The sequence below is a fragment of the Carassius auratus genome, chromosome 26, assembly GCF_003368295.1.
Source record: "Carassius auratus strain Wakin chromosome 26, ASM336829v1, whole genome shotgun sequence".
Lineage (NCBI taxonomy): Eukaryota > Metazoa > Chordata > Actinopteri > Cypriniformes > Cyprinidae > Carassius > Carassius auratus.
This window is the reverse complement of record NC_039268.1, coordinates 22,208,115-22,227,064: the sequence shown is the minus strand read 5'-3', so window position 1 is coordinate 22,227,064 and position 18,950 is coordinate 22,208,115. Positions and strand designations below refer to the sequence as shown.

Below are 18,950 nucleotides of genomic sequence, written 5' to 3'. Positions count from 1 at the left end.
TGTTTCATCTCCCAGCCCCGCGGCAGATCCAGCTGTTTGTTGGCGAACATGTTGAGGAAGGCAACCAGGTCTCGATTGTGCTGGTAGCGCTCAAAGTGGTGCGCGTCCCGTCGCACTTTACTGATCATGTGTTTTAGACACGTGTTACTTGTAAACATGCGGTAGGCACTCTGAGAAAGAAAAAAACATCAGACAAGAGTGTTTCGCAGTGTTTAAGTAATACTAATCGCCTTCTAAAAATCAAAAATGCAACAAAATAACTTCTATAACATGATACTTTCGAAAGTATCGGTCGCCAAAATGAATGATGGAACCAGATGATGGGTTTGGGAAAAAACACCACAACCACAAAATTCCTTCAAGGGATGGAAAATTGGCTTGTGGTGAAAAAAAGTGTGAATAATTCATGTGTTTGGAGACTTACAGGGTTGGAATGCAGTATGGTGAAGAAATCGGGGCTGGTGAGAAACTTGGCGCTGGGGGACTGAAGCAGCAGAGACAAGCGCGAGCGAGAGCTAGCGGGCGCAACCACGCCGTCCCGACGGTACTCTGAAAGAGAGCACATCTGTTTTCCTCTATTGCATATTTCCTTGTATCTAACTAAGCCGGCTCATCTGAATGCAGAGTGTGTATGTGGTGTGTGACAGAGAGAGTACCAGGTATGGAGGGATGCAGCAGGTCGTTTTCGTCTGTAGGCATCTCTGCAGCCTGTTCGTCGGTCCTCTCATTGGTTATTGTCCTCCGAATACTCTGATACCTGAACAAAACAAAGACATACATTTACTGGTATATCTGCATGTATTTTTCACAAGATAATCTTTTTACATTGATAACTGTACTTTATCATTCATAATTCTATTTTGTTGCTTCTGTAATGTATTCATTATTATTTGTAATAATGTAATCAGTATTATTTCAGCCTACTTTACCGTTTTAAATTAATAATGAAAAAATATATAAAATAAACTACAAATTTATCATACATGTATAATTTTTTTTTATTATTCTGTACAATAAATATGGATATAGATATATGTACGTATTTTAATACTTCTATTCAACAAGGATGTATCAAATCTACAGTAAAGGCAATAAATTACACAAAAGTACAGTAAAGGATTTTATGTTACTAAAGGTTTATATTTAAAATAAATGCTCTTTTGAACTTTGTATTATAATTCTATTGTATCAAGGAAAAACTAAGGTTTTCACAAAAAAAAAAAAAATTATATATATATATATAATTCTGTAATGTATTGATAATTGCTAAATTAGTTTTCTATTTCAGCCTACTCTACCGTTTTAAATAAAATAAAATAAAATACTAAAATTAAGTAATCATAAATGTTAATCATATATGTATCATTTTAACTTTAAAAGAAAAAATATCTGTATTATAAATATGGATATTGATAAATAATAACATTTATATATTAATATTTTTATTCAACATGATTGTACACAATTTATAAGAAATTACAGTAAAAAACATTTATGTTACAAAAAGATTTATATTTAAAATAAATGCAGTTTTTCTTATTCTATTCTATTGAAGAATCATGTGGTTAAAATATTACGGTATTCACATTTATTAAATAAACATTCTATATATATATATTGAAACAAACATGATTATAATAAATTTTTCTTGAGCACCAAAAAAGAAACGTAATGTACACGTTATAATAAATATTTTATTTTAATTTAGAGCACATAATAATGGCTAATGAAATTAAATGGATGATGCTAAATTAAATTAAATCTGTTAATCACAAAAAAACAATTATTTCACAAACAATTCTCGCCAGTCATGACATTGCATTTTGCATTATTTTTAGCTGAGAATGGAATATTCCACATACATTCCTAGACTTAAAAAAAGCTTGATTTGAATCTAATTTTCATTGACATTTTATTCTTGGCAAACTTTTAACTTCGGATGCTGTACACAGCTATGCTACAACTGCTTTTGCAAGTGAAATGCATGCTAATCAAGCAAAATAAATTGAAATCAAGTTGAGGGACAGAAAGCGGATGAGAGAGCGTGAGAGATGTTTTGGAAGAGCATGATAATGGCAGAACAGATTCGGGTGCTGTGGTGACATTTTTAAAGAGCTGTTTTTCCATACAAGTGAGGATTAACAAATGGCATTTCAGACGCCGATAAATCCAGAGATACTGGAGCTTAAGGTCACGGTGTTCTCAAAACTCTCCTCTAATCAAGGCTGATTGATGTCTGCTGGTGTAAACACACTGACCTTCGGTTGAGCTGCTCCATCTGCTGAATGGAGTTGGATCTCTGTAGGACCTGAGGTGCAGGTGGAGCAGTGGGCCGCTGCCAGGTGGTGGTTCTGTTCACATGATCCACATAGAAAATCCTGCCGTGACTGTCTATACGAGCTTCCCAGTCTACAATATACACATTTAAAGTCCACTTATAATATTATAATCAAACATAGTCATATTATGAGAGTCATTTCAAAAGATACTTTAGGACAGGTTTGGTGAATCTCAGACAAATACTAAAATATTCTCTCACTTGGTGGAAGGGGCTCGTCTACTCTCTGATAGCGGCTGATGTCGTGACGGACTGAAGGAAGAGACTGCATTGGCTGATGGCCGTTCACTTGAGCACTGGCTCCTTCAGAAGGGCAAGATAGGTTATTTGTGTTGTGAAAGACAACATGCTGTACATATATTATACACAATTTATTCATGAAGTCTCCTGTTATATAGAGCCAGATAATCAGTTAATTATATTTTATTTGAGGAGAATTAATATTAGATTAATAATATATTGATTTATAAAAAGAATATTTTATATAATATTAAAATAAAAAATTTCTATTTTAAAATTATAATAAAAATTATTATTATTATTCACATAATAATATATTTTAATAATAAAATAATTTATTATTATTTTTCCTTATTGTACCATGTATATTTTTTGTATATATATTTTTTATTATTTTCAGTGCTGTACTTGATATATTATTTTATATTTTTATATTATAAATATTATATTATTAATCTTCCTAATATTTAAAAACGATATATTTTAATAATTATTATTTTATTTATGATTACATTCATTTTGTATATGTTACTATTATTATTATTATTATTAAGAACAACAAATCAGACATACTATTTTATATTTTAATATAATACATATTCTATTTTATATTAATATATTCATTTTCTTAATGTTATATATTTTATTTAATAACATAATTCTTATTTGTATTTATTCTACTTATACTAGTATGATCAGCATTAACAACAAATTCATGCCATTTAATGAATGTTCATTAAATATAACAGTTATTAACAGTTTATATTTATTTCAATACAATAATATTTGTAATAAATTAATTTAATAAAATATTTTTTATTCCCTTTAATATTATAATATTATTATTTATAATAATTATATTATATTTTTTATTTAATTTGCTGAAAAGTTATAACTGATGGTAAAAGCTGACAGAAGATTGATAACCACTGTCATAAATAAATAAATAATAAGAAGTAAATAAATAACACAGGAAGTTACCCATCTCTCCATCTGTTACTGTGGCAGCCTGTGATGCGTCTGCTACCCTTCTCACATCATTGGTTAATTCCGGCCCTTCAGCCTGTGATGCGTTGCCTGATGCTTGCAGACTCCGCCTCCTCTGCCAGATTTCGGCATCTTCCTCCTCCTCATTGGCCGGCTCACTGGAGTTCCCCTGCTCTGGCTGCTCAGCTGCTGTGGCTCCGCCCCCTTCACTAGCTGCATTACTGGCAGATGCTGAGGACTCTGTGACTGTAGCGGCCTCTAATGATCCTTCATCCCCAGTGACCACCTTCGATGCAACTCCTTCCTCATCCTGGAACAAATGGATTAAGTATAATGATGCAAAGGAAGAAAAACTTCACAATACATATTGAGAAAATTTACGATGATGATTATTATTACTTAAAATAAGGGCAGAGATATGTGTAAAAAAAAAAAAACAAGCAGTTTTATGTTTGATTCAACCAAATAATTTCTACTTACATTATTTCTACATAAATAATTTATTAAATATTTTATCTTCCATGGAGATTTAAAACAGACAGACAGACAGAGAGACAGACAGACAGACTGACGGACAAGACAGAGAGACAGACAACACAGAGAGACAGATATGACAAGACAGAGAGACAGACAACACAGAGAGACAGATATGACAAGACAGAGAGACAGACAAGAAAAGACAGTGAGACAGACAAGAAAAGACAGTGAGACAGACAAGACAAGACAGAGACAGACAACACAGAGAGACAGACAAACAAAAAGACGGACAAACGACAGACAGACAGATGGACAACAGACGGACAACAGAGAGACAGACAGAAAGACAGACTGACAGACAAACAGAGAGAGAGACAGACAGACAGACGGACGACATACGGACAACAGAGAGACAGACAGAAAGACAGACTGACAGACAAACAGAGAGAGAGACAGACAGACAGACAGACAGACGGACGACATACGGACAACAGAGAGACAGACAGGCGACAGACAGACGGACGACAGAGAGACAGACAGACAGACTGACAGACAGACAGAGAGAGAGACAGACAGACAGACAGACAGACGGACGACAGAGAGACAGACAGACAGACTGACAGACAGACAGAGATGGAAACAGACAGACAGACGGACAAATAACAGACAGACAGACGGACAACAGAGAGACATACAGATAGACAGACTGACAGACAGACAGAGAGGGAGACAGACAGACGGACGACATACGGACAACAGAGAGACAGACAGACGATAGACAGACGGACAACAGACAGATGGACGGACGACAGAGAGACAGACAGACAGACAGAGGACATTCAACAGAGAGACAGACAGAAAGACAGACAGATAGGGGACAGTCAACAGAGTGACAGACAGAAAGACAGACAGAGACAGACAGACAGAACAGAATAGAATAGAATAAAGCTGCCAGACCCTACAGACCTGTATTTTGGCAGCTGGCCGTTGAGAGTTTCCGGTGCTCTGTGTCGAATCTCCAGAGGCAGCTGCTCCTTCCTGACTGTCCTCTGCACCTCCATTTTGGTTCTTTGTGGTGCCATTGCTTGACCCCGATGCTGTGGCCTCCGTATCTGTGGCACTGCTCGCCGCTTCCGACTCAAGCCTCTCTTTGACAGGCCCCTCCCCTTTGTCCGTATAAGATGAAGTTTGTCCACCAGGCCGCGGACCGCCATTGGTCAATGCCGGATCCCGGGAGGCATGTCCCTCCTCGTCTTCATCAGAGTCTATATGTAACATAGCATTAAGTCGTGTGTCGGTGGGGAAACTGGATCGTAGTTTAGGTGAGGCAGCCCCAAGAGGTCTGTCTCCCGGGCCCTTAGGGGCCTCAATAGCATCGAGATAGTCGTTAAGTGAGGCCTGACGATGAGTGTGGCCCGGGGTTCCTTCAGCCAAGTCTGGGGCTCCGTTTCTCAAGAGCCGATCCTCACCAGGGTCCATCATGCACTCATCAGTCCTAAAGGTGTCACCGTGAAGGGACCCTTCAGAGCCGGTGGGCGAGGGACCCCTGGCCATGCGGGATGAAGGATGCAAAACATCCTCATCATCTGATGGGCTCCCTGGATCTCCATTCATAGAGGAAGCTCCCAACAGAGACCCCACAGCATCTACAAAAGCATAAAACTTTTATTTAGCAATCAAATTAATCAAAAGTGAAAGTAAACACATTTATAATGATAGAATGATTTCTATTTCAAATAAATACTGTTCTTTTGAACTTTCTATATTTATCAAAGAAAGCTGAAAAGGGATCTTGTGCAGAATTAAACACAAAGGGGACCCAATAACCCCCGCCCCCCCTAAAATTAATTAATATATATTTCAACCAAGTAATATACTTCATTAGTTAACTGTAGGCTGTTAGGCTATAGTTTACAAGAATTACATTTACATTTGTGTTTTACAAGAAATGTAAACATGATCAAAAGGGATCAATGTAAAGTGAACTTTTGTGATTTTACAAAATATATAGACAGTTACAACAAATTTAAATTTCAAATACATAATATTAATTCCCAAAAATGTTGATATTAAGCATCACAACTGTTTTCAAATGTCATCAAAACAGCATATAAGAATGATTTCTGAAGGATCATGTGACACTGAAGCCTGGATGAATTATGCTGAAAATTCAGCTTTGAATCACAGGAATATAAATATATTAAAATAGAAAACAGGTCATTTAAATTATATTAACATTTCACATTTCCATCAAATAAACGCCGCCTTGATGTGCAAAAGAGGCTTTTTCAAAATCATTAAAAAAATGTATGAACCCTAAACTTTTGACTGATATTGAATATAGTAATCTGTACCTTCATGTCCGTTGGAGGTGATCTCCATCCTGAATTGAAGCTGTCCACTCACATGTTCTGTCGGCAGACGATGACCAAGTGTGTAGCTCACATGTTGATCCCTTTTTCCCCCGAAAATAAATCGAAGATAAAAATTATTTTCTTGTAATAAAATCTGAGGATATAACTCTCATACATGAAATATTTCAACAGTGAATACTGACCCGGCGGTATGTCTCTCCAGCAGTCTCTGCACTGGCATGGTCAGCTGACCTAAAAAGCGTTTGATGATCGGGCGACTTTTTGCAAATTTGTCCTTGACCTCGATTTCCAAAACATCCGTCATCAGAGCAACAAAAGTATACTTCTGCAGGCCAGGGGAAAAGAAAATTAGTATGACAATTATGGTATACAGTTATGTTTTTGTGCAGGGGAAGTAAAATCGTAATTAATCTTACAGTAATGTATATTCAATGTTATATAAGATCTTATTTACTTTAAATATACCTTTTGGAAATGTACCATGGTAGAATGCTTAGAAATTCCCCCATTTAGGAGATGTTACTAACTCATAGTGCAGTGATTTCTGGAGAAAGGGCACTGTTCACAAGGGCACTAAGCTTTTACTGAAAACTTCTCGTTTCGGAGTCAGCCCTACTTGGTTACATCCCATTAACTGACAGCAGGGACGTCACCCTGCAGCATCCACAGGTTAAGCGCTGAAGAACCAACACAAACGGCACACCTCATTATCCACCACAGTCCATGATCACACATGAATATGAATTACCTCTCCGTGCCACACAGGGTTAGTGGTGTTGGATATGATGGAGCTTCGTCTCTCCTGGCCGTGGTGAGTGAATGCAGGGAAGCCGTTCCTCTTGCCTGGCTGAATGCTCATCTTCAGATAGGGGTCCGGATTAAAAAACATGCCCCTCTTCAGACCCTGAGCCCTGATATCTGCAATAAACACACACACACACAGTGTGCTGTCTATCTGCACTAGCAGCTCATTACCACAAGAGGGCAGATATATAGAGGAGTTTAATTAAAACAACACTTCACTATTATGTCAGATTGTATATTTTGGTAGAATGAGATGCATTTCAAATCATTTTAAAATGTGCCTTAAAAATTTAAACCATTCAGATAAAAAATTAACTATATTACTTGGTGCATGAATTGTTTATTGATAATATAAAAGATAATTATCTTTATTTACATGTAATGCATGCATTATTGCAGTGTTTTTAAACAGCAATACACTGTTTGAAGTTGTGCATTGTAATGATTTTACCACGGTTAAATAAAGGTTTGGATTGTAAAAAAAAAAAAAAAAAAAGGTCTGCCTCTCAAATGGCAGAATTCATATACTGTATGTATAATATATATAAATATATATAAAACAGTTTCATTAAGAAATCCTCTGTCTCTTTTACTAAAACGAGAGTATGTGTAGTAATTATCATCTGTTCTTACCTGACAGAGTAAAGCTGACTAATTTCCTGCAGTGTTCAGTGACCGCCTGTCCATCCACCAGCCCCTCTGCCCCGACCTGGAGAGGACAGCATGACACACAGATACACATTATGATATAGAGACACAGAGCAGAAAGATCTTATTTTCACTGAGATTTATACATATACATATATATATATATATATATATATATATAATTTTTTTTTATGTTAGCTTGAGCAATTTTGCTGCATTTGTTTGTTTTTTTATTTTTAAGATATATATATATATATTTTATATATATATATATATATATATATATATATATATATATATATATATATATATATATATATATATATATATATATATATATATATATATATATATATATATATATATATACACACACACACAAACATATACATTACATATACATAAATACTGTGTGTGTGTGTGTGTGTACCCATTTTTTTAATAGTTATTTACTATATTCACGTATGTATTAAATATTTCTTCCATATATTGATTAATTTAATAGATTTTACAGCTGCATTTTTGTTGAATCTATGGTTATCATGTTAAATTCAGAGAGGTTCAGGATCATGGTTGTGAATAATTCAATGATGTTATAATGCTCCTGCTCATTAACGTGACAGTGTGTGATTTATGATTATAGACTCTCTCGTTCAGCCACAGAGCCTCAACACTGAATGACATTATAATATCCATATGTTAAGCCAATGCACATTTAACTCACATTAAATGTGTGTATTTTTCAGTGTGTATTTGCACAAAACGTGTTCTTCATCGATCCACATCACACAAAGTGGAACAGTAATTTTATCAAAACGTAATTTTCAAAATATAAGTTCAGAATTCAGATACAGGAAACTATCTCCATCTTATTGTTTCCCAAATGTTCCATTGCCAGAGGAATCAGGAATAGTTTTAGCACATGATCTGCCATATTCTTTCTCTTTTCAACAGCACACAGATAAATCAGTAATGCTCTGTTTGTGAATCGGTCCGCTCACTGTAGGGTTCCAGCTCACAGAGGGTGGAATATGCCCTTTGCACTAGTTCTGTGGCGTCGTGTCGGCAGCCCAGCACTAAGCATATCAAAGAGCGCTCTCTACTTCCTGTGCATTCCCTGCATGCCTGTGAACATGATACGTCTCAAACTCCAGCGTCTGATAATTGAGCTTGCAGACACACAGGCAGAGAAGGACTAAGAAACACATGCAAGTGAAAATGTGAAATATATCTACTCCATTTGTTGGTTCGAAGCATTGTTAAATAACCTATATGCACAAGCTTCAAATGTATTTTATATTAATGCAATAAGTTCATTTGTTGCTTAAGAACTAAAAACAGTCAAAACAATATTGGCTGGATTAATTAAGTATATTTCTTTTAAATTTAATGACACTACATTTTATATATATTTATTTTACATTTTTACATTATGTATATATATATATATATATATATATATATATATATATATATATATACATATACGTACATATATATACACATACACACACACACACACACACACACACACATACATATATATATATATATATATATATATATATATATATATATATATATATAAATAAATATGTGTCCATTAACCTCTAGGGCACAGCTCTGACATATAAATAACTAAAAAAGGGTTTAAAAGCTGGATAAATCTACTGTTATGAAATGTAACATTATGCCATTTCGATGAGTAATGCTTTCATGTGTTTAACTCAAGTTCACGTGACAAATTCATCTTTATATTAATCATAATTCAAGGAGTGTCTGATCAACATAAGCATTTTGCAGCTCAACAACTCAACTAACACTTTTAAATGCAAAGGTGAACGCAGACTTACTGTAACTCCAGGGTTCTTGACCGTGATGCAGGGTGTTATGGCCCTCAACGCTCCACTCACTCCATGATAATATTTGAAACAGATTTTGGTCTCAGCTGAGAAATATAAACACAAGATTATTTTTCTCAAATATTTGAAATATAAACAACACATATCTCCATTATTATTCTCACATAATAACATATTTTTTATCAATGTTTCAGTGTCAGACGGCATGTTCATAGACCATCTAATCCATAACGAACACAAAAATGCCAAGAGCTTTTTCAAAAGGCAAGCTGCAATCTGAATGGCTGGCTTTATGTAATTCCCAGGAATCAATGCGCACATGATTTTTTTTTGTCTGTTGATGAACAAAATGTTGTACCTAGGCTGCTACACTAAAGAAAATAATGGTATAGAATCTATTTTCACTCAGAAAATGCTTGAAAATCGTACAAATATTTACAAATAAATGGCAAGGAACACACTGAATCGAATATGAAAAAATGTAAGCAAAAAACTAAAGTAGTATTCGCACATTTTTTTTTACAATTCTGAAAGAAAAACTACAGTGTACAGTGTAGCATTAAAACATTATTTGTTTTGTTTTTACATAAAGTATAGAGGCAGATTTATCTCAAATTAAAACTCAGGTTATTGTGATCAAGGCAGCAACTATTCGATCAAAAATTCAGTAAAAGCAGTAATATTGTAAAATATTATTAAAATTTAAAAATAAATAATATATAAATTATTATAAATATATAATACATTTTAATATAAATTAAATAATGTGGTGTGTGTGTGTTCGTGATTTATTTCTGTGATTAAAGCTGTATTTTCAGCATCATTCTTCCAGTCTTCAGTGTCACATGATCCTTCAGAAATCATTCTTATATTCAGATTTGCTGCATTTTTTTTTCTGCAACATTTTTGCTGCCTAATATTTAGCAGAAAACCACATTACTTTCTTTCTTTCTTTAAGTGCTGATTTAATATGCTGATTTGATCATCAAGAACATTATATTCCTTACTAACTCCCAGTCCTGCTTCTTGAAAAAGCAAGTGCATGTTTGTCAAAGCTCTCACTTACGCTCCATGAAGTACGGTCCGGGCTCCAGTCTCCAGACGATCTGCCCTCTCTGAATACCATTCACCCCACGGTTCTTCGAATCCCAAACCTTCGCTGGACACGTCTCATCTGTGATGGCACAATATTAATCTTATGTTGGTTGATCAATTGTGCTACACCTCAGGCCTGTTCTCTCAAGCCCTTAAAGTCTTTTCTAAGGGTCTTGAGAACAAACAAATGCTGAAGAGTTTGTCCTGAAGGTACGGGACCATGTTCCTAACTGATGTTAACTTTTCAACTCAACATGCCCCTGATCAATAAAAACTCTTACCTTCTCCCATCTGTTTGGATTTCTCAAAAATCCAACTCCATAAAGTGAACAGTAATACAGCTCAATATAATCATGCATGCATAATAAATAGAAGCACAAATGCACCATAACATAACTATATATATATATACACACGCAAACTGACAATTTTAGATTTAATATTGATGTTATGCATTAATCAGCATTTGCAACTCATTTTAGAATTAACATTATTAACACTATTGTATAGAGTTTTTAATTAATACTATATTAAAGGATTGGATGCTGGGCTGCCATATACTTCATATTGATATTAATTACATTATTACATTATTTCTTGTTTGACTATTAGTCAAGTCATGGCAAGAGTGAAATGTGTAACCTTATGAGATATTAAAGAATCCTGCTTTATGCTGTACTTCTACTCTCTAAGATGATGACTTCATAGTGTGTGTGTAACAAACATACTGATAAAACTCTAGCTAGGGCAAGGCCTTGAAGTTCTGATAAGTTTTCTGCGTATGTGTGTTAGTATCTGTCTGTACAGGGAGAAGCTCAGACTGTCCCAGGACAAACGTTCAACTGCCGGTGTCCAGCGTATCAGATATACGTCTTTGGAGAGACGTATTGCGCCTGACCTCGGATCACTTGACACCAAAATAGTCAGAAGATATGTTTGAATCGTTTACGTCCATATGTGGAAACTGTCTAAGTTTATCTAGATTTTAGAACCAATCAGAATTTTGTTGACTTATGCATTGACGCATTAGAGCGGCCTACGAACTCCATCGAGAGGACTGAAGCTGACTTCTGCTGATGTTCTCCAGTAAATTTTTCTTTAACTGAACGCATCTCTGACTCATATCTGGTCCTTGGGTTTTAACTGTACATTCCCCTACAATATATAGTGTTAATAATTAATATGTTAATAGTAATGCTTATATTAATTCTATAATATATCTATATATATTTATATCTGTCTATTTATCTATGAATAATAATACAATTGTAATATAATAATACAAAAATATAGTGAATGAAAGTGTATTAAATATTTATATATGAAGTCAACATATACGATTTAGATTATTTAAATACGGAAAATTATAAAAAAAAAAGAAAATATTAAGTTTAATCAGACGTGGGACAATTGATTATATTGATTAAGCTGGACTACAAGTAGAGCATCGAGTGGCAAAGTATAAAGAGGGCACAGCTGAATTGATTGGCAGTGATTCAAAGCAGACAGGACGCATTGTGGGTGAACTATTGAGTCTATGAGCACATTAGCTTCAATTTCCAGTCCGAGCCTGTATAATCAATACAGCCACATAAACCAGAGCCCCGATGACCCACTGCTGATTATCTCTCTCTCTGTGACACAATCGGTTTCTCCTTTCCGCCCTCTAATTCTGGACAAACAGCATCTGAACAAAAGAGTGAATTACATCTAATGACGAAACTCCCAATTAAGCAATTTGTCCACACGAGGGAGAATTAGGCCTTATTAGGACAATTATTTCAGAATGTGATGACTCAAATATTCTTTTGAGTTTTTGTAAAATTTTGTAATTGACTAAATTAAATTAAATTAAATTAAATTAAATTAAATTAAATTAAATTAAATTAAATTAAATTAAATTAAATTAAATTAAATTAATTGGTCTAAATATTGTGGGTAAAAAAAAGCTTCACGGCATGCTATATACACTAAATAAACAATCTGACGTTCACGTTTTAAAAACCTTCCCAAAAAATGATCATAATAATAAAAGTGCATGTCTCAATATAGCTATATTATTATATATGTGCATAGCCCCTGTAAACAAATAAGCTAAATATATCTAAACGCAGTCAATGTATAATATAGTCTAATGTATGACTTTAGTGAGATGTGAAAATCCTATGCATTCAAAAATAATAAAAAAAAAAAAAAAAAAATTGCACATTATGATCCTAAATCTATTTACACAAACGGCCATGTCTATATAATTGTTGGTAAACATTGACTTCTAGACTCTTTTTTTTCCACACTACATCAGAAGTGAGTTTCTGTGTTCAGCCCCTGTTTCTCTCTAGGTGTGACGGCAGCCAGTGATCAGTAATTATGGGACACTTTTCATTCTGTCAGACCCTCAGTAAATAGTCCAGCCTTGTCTACTGTGATCAACAGCAGCTCATCTGAAACTATATCACAGTGCTGACACTGGGCCTCTGTTACTGAACGTCTACAAGAAGCCACAATTCACCCGGCACTGTCACATGACTCACGTAAAAATCAATCATCTCTGACTCCAGCGCCGTGTGCATCATCCAGCTTCCCGGAAAAACCAGCTAAATGCCTTACTGGAAAATCAGGATATATTCTGAGCACACCATCAAAAATAAGACAAATAAACAAAGTTAAAGCAGATTTATTCAATTTTTCATTTGTGAAATGTAATTTGACATACACAGCTGTCTGTGACTCTTATGAACCTTCTTAATTGCAAATTCAATTATGGGTATCTTGAAAGATTAATTTTTAAAGTAAGAAATAATATATATTATGATTTTTTTCACCTTTTATTTGGATTGGATTGGAGAATTAAGCACATTTTGCCTTCAAGTAATCATTAACGTATTATTCTTTATAACAATTCTGCTAAAAAAAAGTACAAAAAAAGATGTAGAACAAATATTACCATGATAATGGTATGATATTACATTCGATTTATTTTATCATTTATTTTTCATCTTTAGGAATGTGAAGATTTGCTTAATTTGTCATGACAATAATGTCATAATGCAAAAAGGATTTAATTTCCTTATGGAATTAAAATGTCTTTTAATATTTCTTTTATTTCACTTTAGGCTGAGATATAACCAAGTATGCTGTTTTTAAAGGTTTTGTGATGAGTTAAATCTTTTCACAAAAATGTATGAATACATTAAAATGTAATGCAGTACATCTGAAGAGGATATCTTTTTTACTCCCCCTCAGGCCATCCAAACGTAGATGAGTTTTATTTTTATTTTTTTTCATCTGAACAGATTTGGTCAAATTTAGAATTACATAATTTGCTCACCAATGGATCCTCTGCAGTGAATGGGTGCCGTCAGAAAGAGAAACAATCGTGCATATTTTTCTCCTGATTCAGACTGTTTGACTTTTTCAATGGGGGAAGTGTTATATTGGACTTATATTTTGGTCAGAATCAACATTTAAAACATCTTGATGGATTAGTTTTTTAAAAACATGCAGCCTTTTGCTTCACAAGATGTTGAATGATGGATTTTTTAAATTTTGATGTCCTGAGAGTGAGTACATTTTCATCAAATCTTTGCATTTTTGGGGGAGCTATTCCTTTAAGGCAGTTGTTCTTTTTGTGTGTAATATAGGTCATAAATCAGGACCTGGTCACTCCCATGGGGAAAACAAGGCTGTGAATGAAACTCCAGAGGATCTGAGTGGATCGATGGCTGGCACAATCCCTCAGCGGAGGCCTTTCTCTGGGACAGACCACAGAGGAATTCCCCAGTCCTGATCGATGGCCCATGAAGCCGGCTATAGTAGTGTGAGGGATCGGCTTTCACTGACCATGACTGTCAAACAGATCTTGAACCCTGCACTCATACTACTGTACATAACACAGCAAGAATGAGAATAAAATCTTGTTTACTGACACTTGTACTATAAATAATATACTTTATGTCTGAGAAAAATAAGCACGTTTTTGTCAATTAATCATGAAATCATATACAAACAATATTTTTACTATGCCTGAATAAGACATGAGTAATGACTGCATGCTGTTGTGGGTGCTTGAGCGGTTTTATGATAATAATATCCGGGTAGGACTGCAAAATGAAAGACAGATCACAGAAAAGTAATAGCACAGTGAGATGCACAATTCCAGGTATCATTACCAGTGAACGCACCACTAAATTCCCACTTCCAAGAATCTAAATCTATAGAGATTGTATTTCTGAAGCCTTGATCAAGCTTGATTTGATTCAAGCTAATGCTTTACTTTAGCTGAGAAAATTCTCTAAAGTATCATTTTTCTTTCCATGCAAGAAGGACATTTTCACTAGTTTACATTACAACCATAACACAAATGCATGGGTTGTTATGGGTGCACATGCTGGTAGTTAACTTCCAACATTGTTTACTGTTATTTGTTAGCAATTTAAAAGGCACTAGACCCAGAAAGATGTTTTAATGGATTAACCAATCACACAATACTATTAATTAAAGATCTTTAAATAGCTAAATATCACTACACTACACAGAGGAAATACGACGAAATATCAAACACAACAGTGTGTCCCACATTACCTGCAATCACTCTAAATGACACAGTAGAATATTGTCTCTGAATGTAACAAATGTGCGTAGCCTATAATTCACTGCAAGTCAGTGAATGGTTAATTGTATTGCAGTTGCTCTTATAGTCTGTATCTAGGGATACTGGTGGGTTGAGTTTGTTCATGGTTGGTTGGCGTCTCACGAGACACATTTTGCTCATCCTCCCACCTCTCTTCTACAAATCAAAACTACAGCATTTATGGGCTCTCAAAGCCATCAGAAATAGTGCTGAGTAACTAGATTCAACCATCAGCGCAAGTGCGGAGGAGAAGACGAGATAAAACGTAGCTAATGACACAATGCAATTAAGCCAGAGTCAGCAGTTCATCTGTTTTCATTTGCTTATTCACTTGCAATCACTTGCTTCATCAACATATTAAACCCACACAGTAGGTCACAGTCGGGCTGGGCGGTATAACAGTATTTACTGTGTATAGAAATGTCTGGTTCATATTACGTTGTTAATTGTAATGGGAATGATTTAGTTTAGATATAGCATGTTGCACATCTAACATTCAGTGTGGACACAGTGTTCACTTTCAGAAATAGTCTTACATTTTGGTTGACGCCAGTTATATTTTGGTTTAAGTCTAATCAAATTATAAAAAACACCTTTCACATAGCATATTACCCCAGTTAATTAATTCATTAATTTACATATATATATATATATATGTGTGTGTGTGTGTGTGTGCGTGTGTGTGTGTGTGTGTTCTTGTTTTTGTTACATATCAGGATACAACTCTGTATAATGACATGGGTATGACACAGGTATTACAAGGAGAGGTTGACTTAGGAGGACATAACCCATGTCCCCATTTTTCAAAACGCTTATAAATCATACAGAATGAGTTTGTTTGATAAAGTAAAAATGCACAAAGTTTCCTGTGAGGGTTAGGGTTAGGGGTAGGGTTGGTGTAGGGCCATAGAATATACAGTCTGTACAGTATAAAAACCATTACGCCTATGGGATGTGTGTGTGTGTGTGTGTGTGTGTGTGTGTGTGTCAGGGATGAGTAATGAGCAAAAGCATTTTGTTTGTTTTTTGTGAAAGAAAGAATCATAAAATCAAAACAGCAGAATTTACTGTCTTGGTGCTTAGTTTCACTCAGAATTACATCGGATTATGCAAGTAAAGTGTGTTACTAACAACATTTCTGTTGACTTCAAAATATACAAAACTGTATATCATGCAGTCATTTTGGCCTATGCAGAGTACATGACAAAAAGTCAGAATTACCAAAACTTTCTAAACTGCAATCACAATATATATTCTACAGGCCACATTCTCTGCATGAAAACAGAAGACAAATGTTTTGCTACCAAACAGAATTGCAATCTGCTTGCTTGAGCTTCCTTGATTAACAACATTAGCTCAACCAAACCTTTGACCAGAACTACCTGTTTGTCCAAAATGTAGAATGAGGAGGTTTTTATTATTTTCTGCAATTTGGTTAGCTATACTATTATAAAAAGGCCTGCAGGTTGTGTTTCTATTACTAGAGAGAAAGAACTGGTTATACAGTGATGAAAAAGGAACAGAAAATTAAGTAACAGTAAGTAAATACAAGTTTACCTTCCATTTAAAGGAATTACTTTCAATAGAGAGTTTTCCCACAACCCAAAACATCTTACCGATGTGGTACAGCCCAATCCAGTCAGTGGCATCCACCTCCTCCTTGATGTCCCAAGAGATGACCAGGTTTTGCCCTCGCCCAAGCGTGAACTGGTACGTAGAGGCTGTTAAGGAGGAACGGCTATCTGATGTCACCAGGTCCGTGTCACTGTTGGCCCTCTGAAGGCCCATCGGTTCGGGAGCTCCTCCTCTAGAGCTTCCAGCATTCCCAGAGCCACCCTGCGCCGAAAGGCTGCGGAGGTTTTCCGGGCTCAGCGTGTAGCGCATGTGCGGGCTGCGCCTCCGCACCACCAGGAGATGTTCACGGGCGGTGTTGGTAGTACCGGTGGCCATGGTGACTTGGGTGGAGGGGTGGGAAGTGTGGTGTGGGGAAGGGGTTGGGTGATGAGAAGGGGGATGGTGGGGGCGGGAACGGGGAGGGAGGACTGCCGTGGCCAGCGAGGGACGAATGGTGGAGGTCGGGAAGAGATTGAGGTAAGAAAAAGGTGCCAAACGGCCAAAAAAAGGGGGGGGAAGGGGTTGGGATTTGGTTTCAGGACCAAAAAGCGCCAACAAGCCCTAGTCGGCAGAAGGTTTCTCCTTCCTTAAGTTCACTGGAAGTGCCGGGGTCATCTGAAACGATGAGCATATATACTTGATGTCTGAAATCTTGGGTTTATGATCTCTACGTATCTTGAACACAACTAATCCAGAAGACTGGATTAATTTTACTGGGCCTCCAAAACCAGCCTCAAAGAGTATTTAATCCCAGCCAGATCTCTCAAAAGCCTTTGAAGTCATGCAGAGGTTGTTTCTGGGTGCCAAATGGTTTTAAAACAAGGCTGAGATTTGGGTTCAGTCCCAAGACTGACCGGTCGGCAAAAACCCTAGTTAGCAGAAGTTTTCTCCTTCCTTAAGTTCTCTAGAAATGGAATATAATATGATGAGTATATGTATTTGACTTCTGAAATTTCTAATGAGGTAACTTAAACACAACTAACTCAAAAGATTGTGGGGTTTGTGGGCCTCAAAGAAAGTCTAGGACCAGTTAGATCTCTCAAAAGTTCATTTTCAAAGTCTTGATGGTGGAAGTCACGAAGAGGTTGTTTTTGGATGCCAAGTAGCCTTAAATCAAGGTTAAGAATTGGGTTTAGGCCCAAATAGGCCAACAAAACCCCACTCACAGCACTAGCTGATGAGGTTTTCTCCTTTTCCAAGTTCTCCGGAATTGAGGTTTGGCAACTAAACAGACGATTATATAACCCACTTCTGAAATACCCAACAGCCTTGCATTTATGCCGTTGAGGTATCAAATAAGCATCCAATCCAGAAAAGAAAACCCAACTCAAAGGCTGTCGGAAACCAGTCAGGAATCTCAAAGGTCCATATTCAGAGTCTCAGAGGGACAAAATCATTGCAAGACAAAAATTAACTGAATATAAAAACTTTCTCAGTATCATAACAGTTTCTGTCCAAATCATCTGCTATGAACATTACTGCTTCCTTTTGTTTAATGCAGGCTGGATTGTTCCTGTCCATTTGTAGTAGCCAAGAGTGGAATAAAAATTGGATTTGGGATGTAAGGAATCAGATCTTTGCTTTGCCTTACGGTCCAGGAGACTGGTTGAGACAGTGTGGGAATCCTCGCAGGGTTTTGGTCAATGGGGCAGGTACCAGCGGACAGAAAGGCCGGACGAGTGATCCCTAAAAGAAGCAAGAAAAAAGGAATGTTGTGAACAGGTAGAAATACAGACTTTATGTATTACTCAAACACATTTTAAACTAATTTACAGGAGTGTGAAATGGCTTTAGAAAGCTGGAAACATTATTATTTTATTTTTACACAGAGATTGATAGTTTTATTTGCTAAATCTGTTGACTTTAGCCATGTTTGTTTC

At 35.7% G+C, this 18,950-nt stretch overlaps 1 protein-coding gene across 4 annotated transcripts in view; it reads right to left on the bottom strand.

Annotated features, from left to right (window-relative positions):
- The window catches only part of hecw2b (HECT, C2 and WW domain containing E3 ubiquitin protein ligase 2b), a 52,388-nt gene that overhangs the window by 14,037 nt on the left and 19,401 nt on the right, over positions 1-18,950 (bottom strand). For 3 of the 4 annotated variants that reach the window (XM_026204805.1, XM_026204807.1, XM_026204806.1), the window contains exons 2-15: positions 17,073-18,756; positions 10,798-10,905; positions 9,723-9,817; positions 7,855-7,930; positions 7,166-7,335; positions 6,600-6,742; positions 6,397-6,497; positions 5,009-5,688; positions 3,560-3,875; positions 2,540-2,641; positions 2,259-2,409; positions 657-757; positions 425-549; positions 1-170 (exon numbers count right to left, since the gene is read on the bottom strand). The exon at positions 1-170 is cut by the window's left edge and continues 16 nt beyond it. In XM_026204805.1, the coding sequence (XP_026060590.1) occupies positions 1-170; positions 425-549; positions 657-757; positions 2,259-2,409; positions 2,540-2,641; positions 3,560-3,875; positions 5,009-5,688; positions 6,397-6,497; positions 6,600-6,742; positions 7,166-7,335; positions 7,855-7,930; positions 9,723-9,817; positions 10,798-10,905; positions 17,073-17,406 (2,672 nt within the window). In that variant the 5' untranslated portion in view covers positions 17,407-18,756. Of the gene's footprint in view, positions 171-424; positions 550-656; positions 758-2,258; positions 2,410-2,539; positions 2,642-3,559; positions 3,876-5,008; positions 5,689-6,396; positions 6,498-6,599; positions 6,743-6,882; positions 7,130-7,165; positions 7,336-7,854; positions 7,931-9,722; positions 9,818-10,797; positions 10,906-17,072; positions 18,757-18,950 lie in introns of those variants that run through there. The other variant, XM_026204808.1, reaches the window with a different exon arrangement.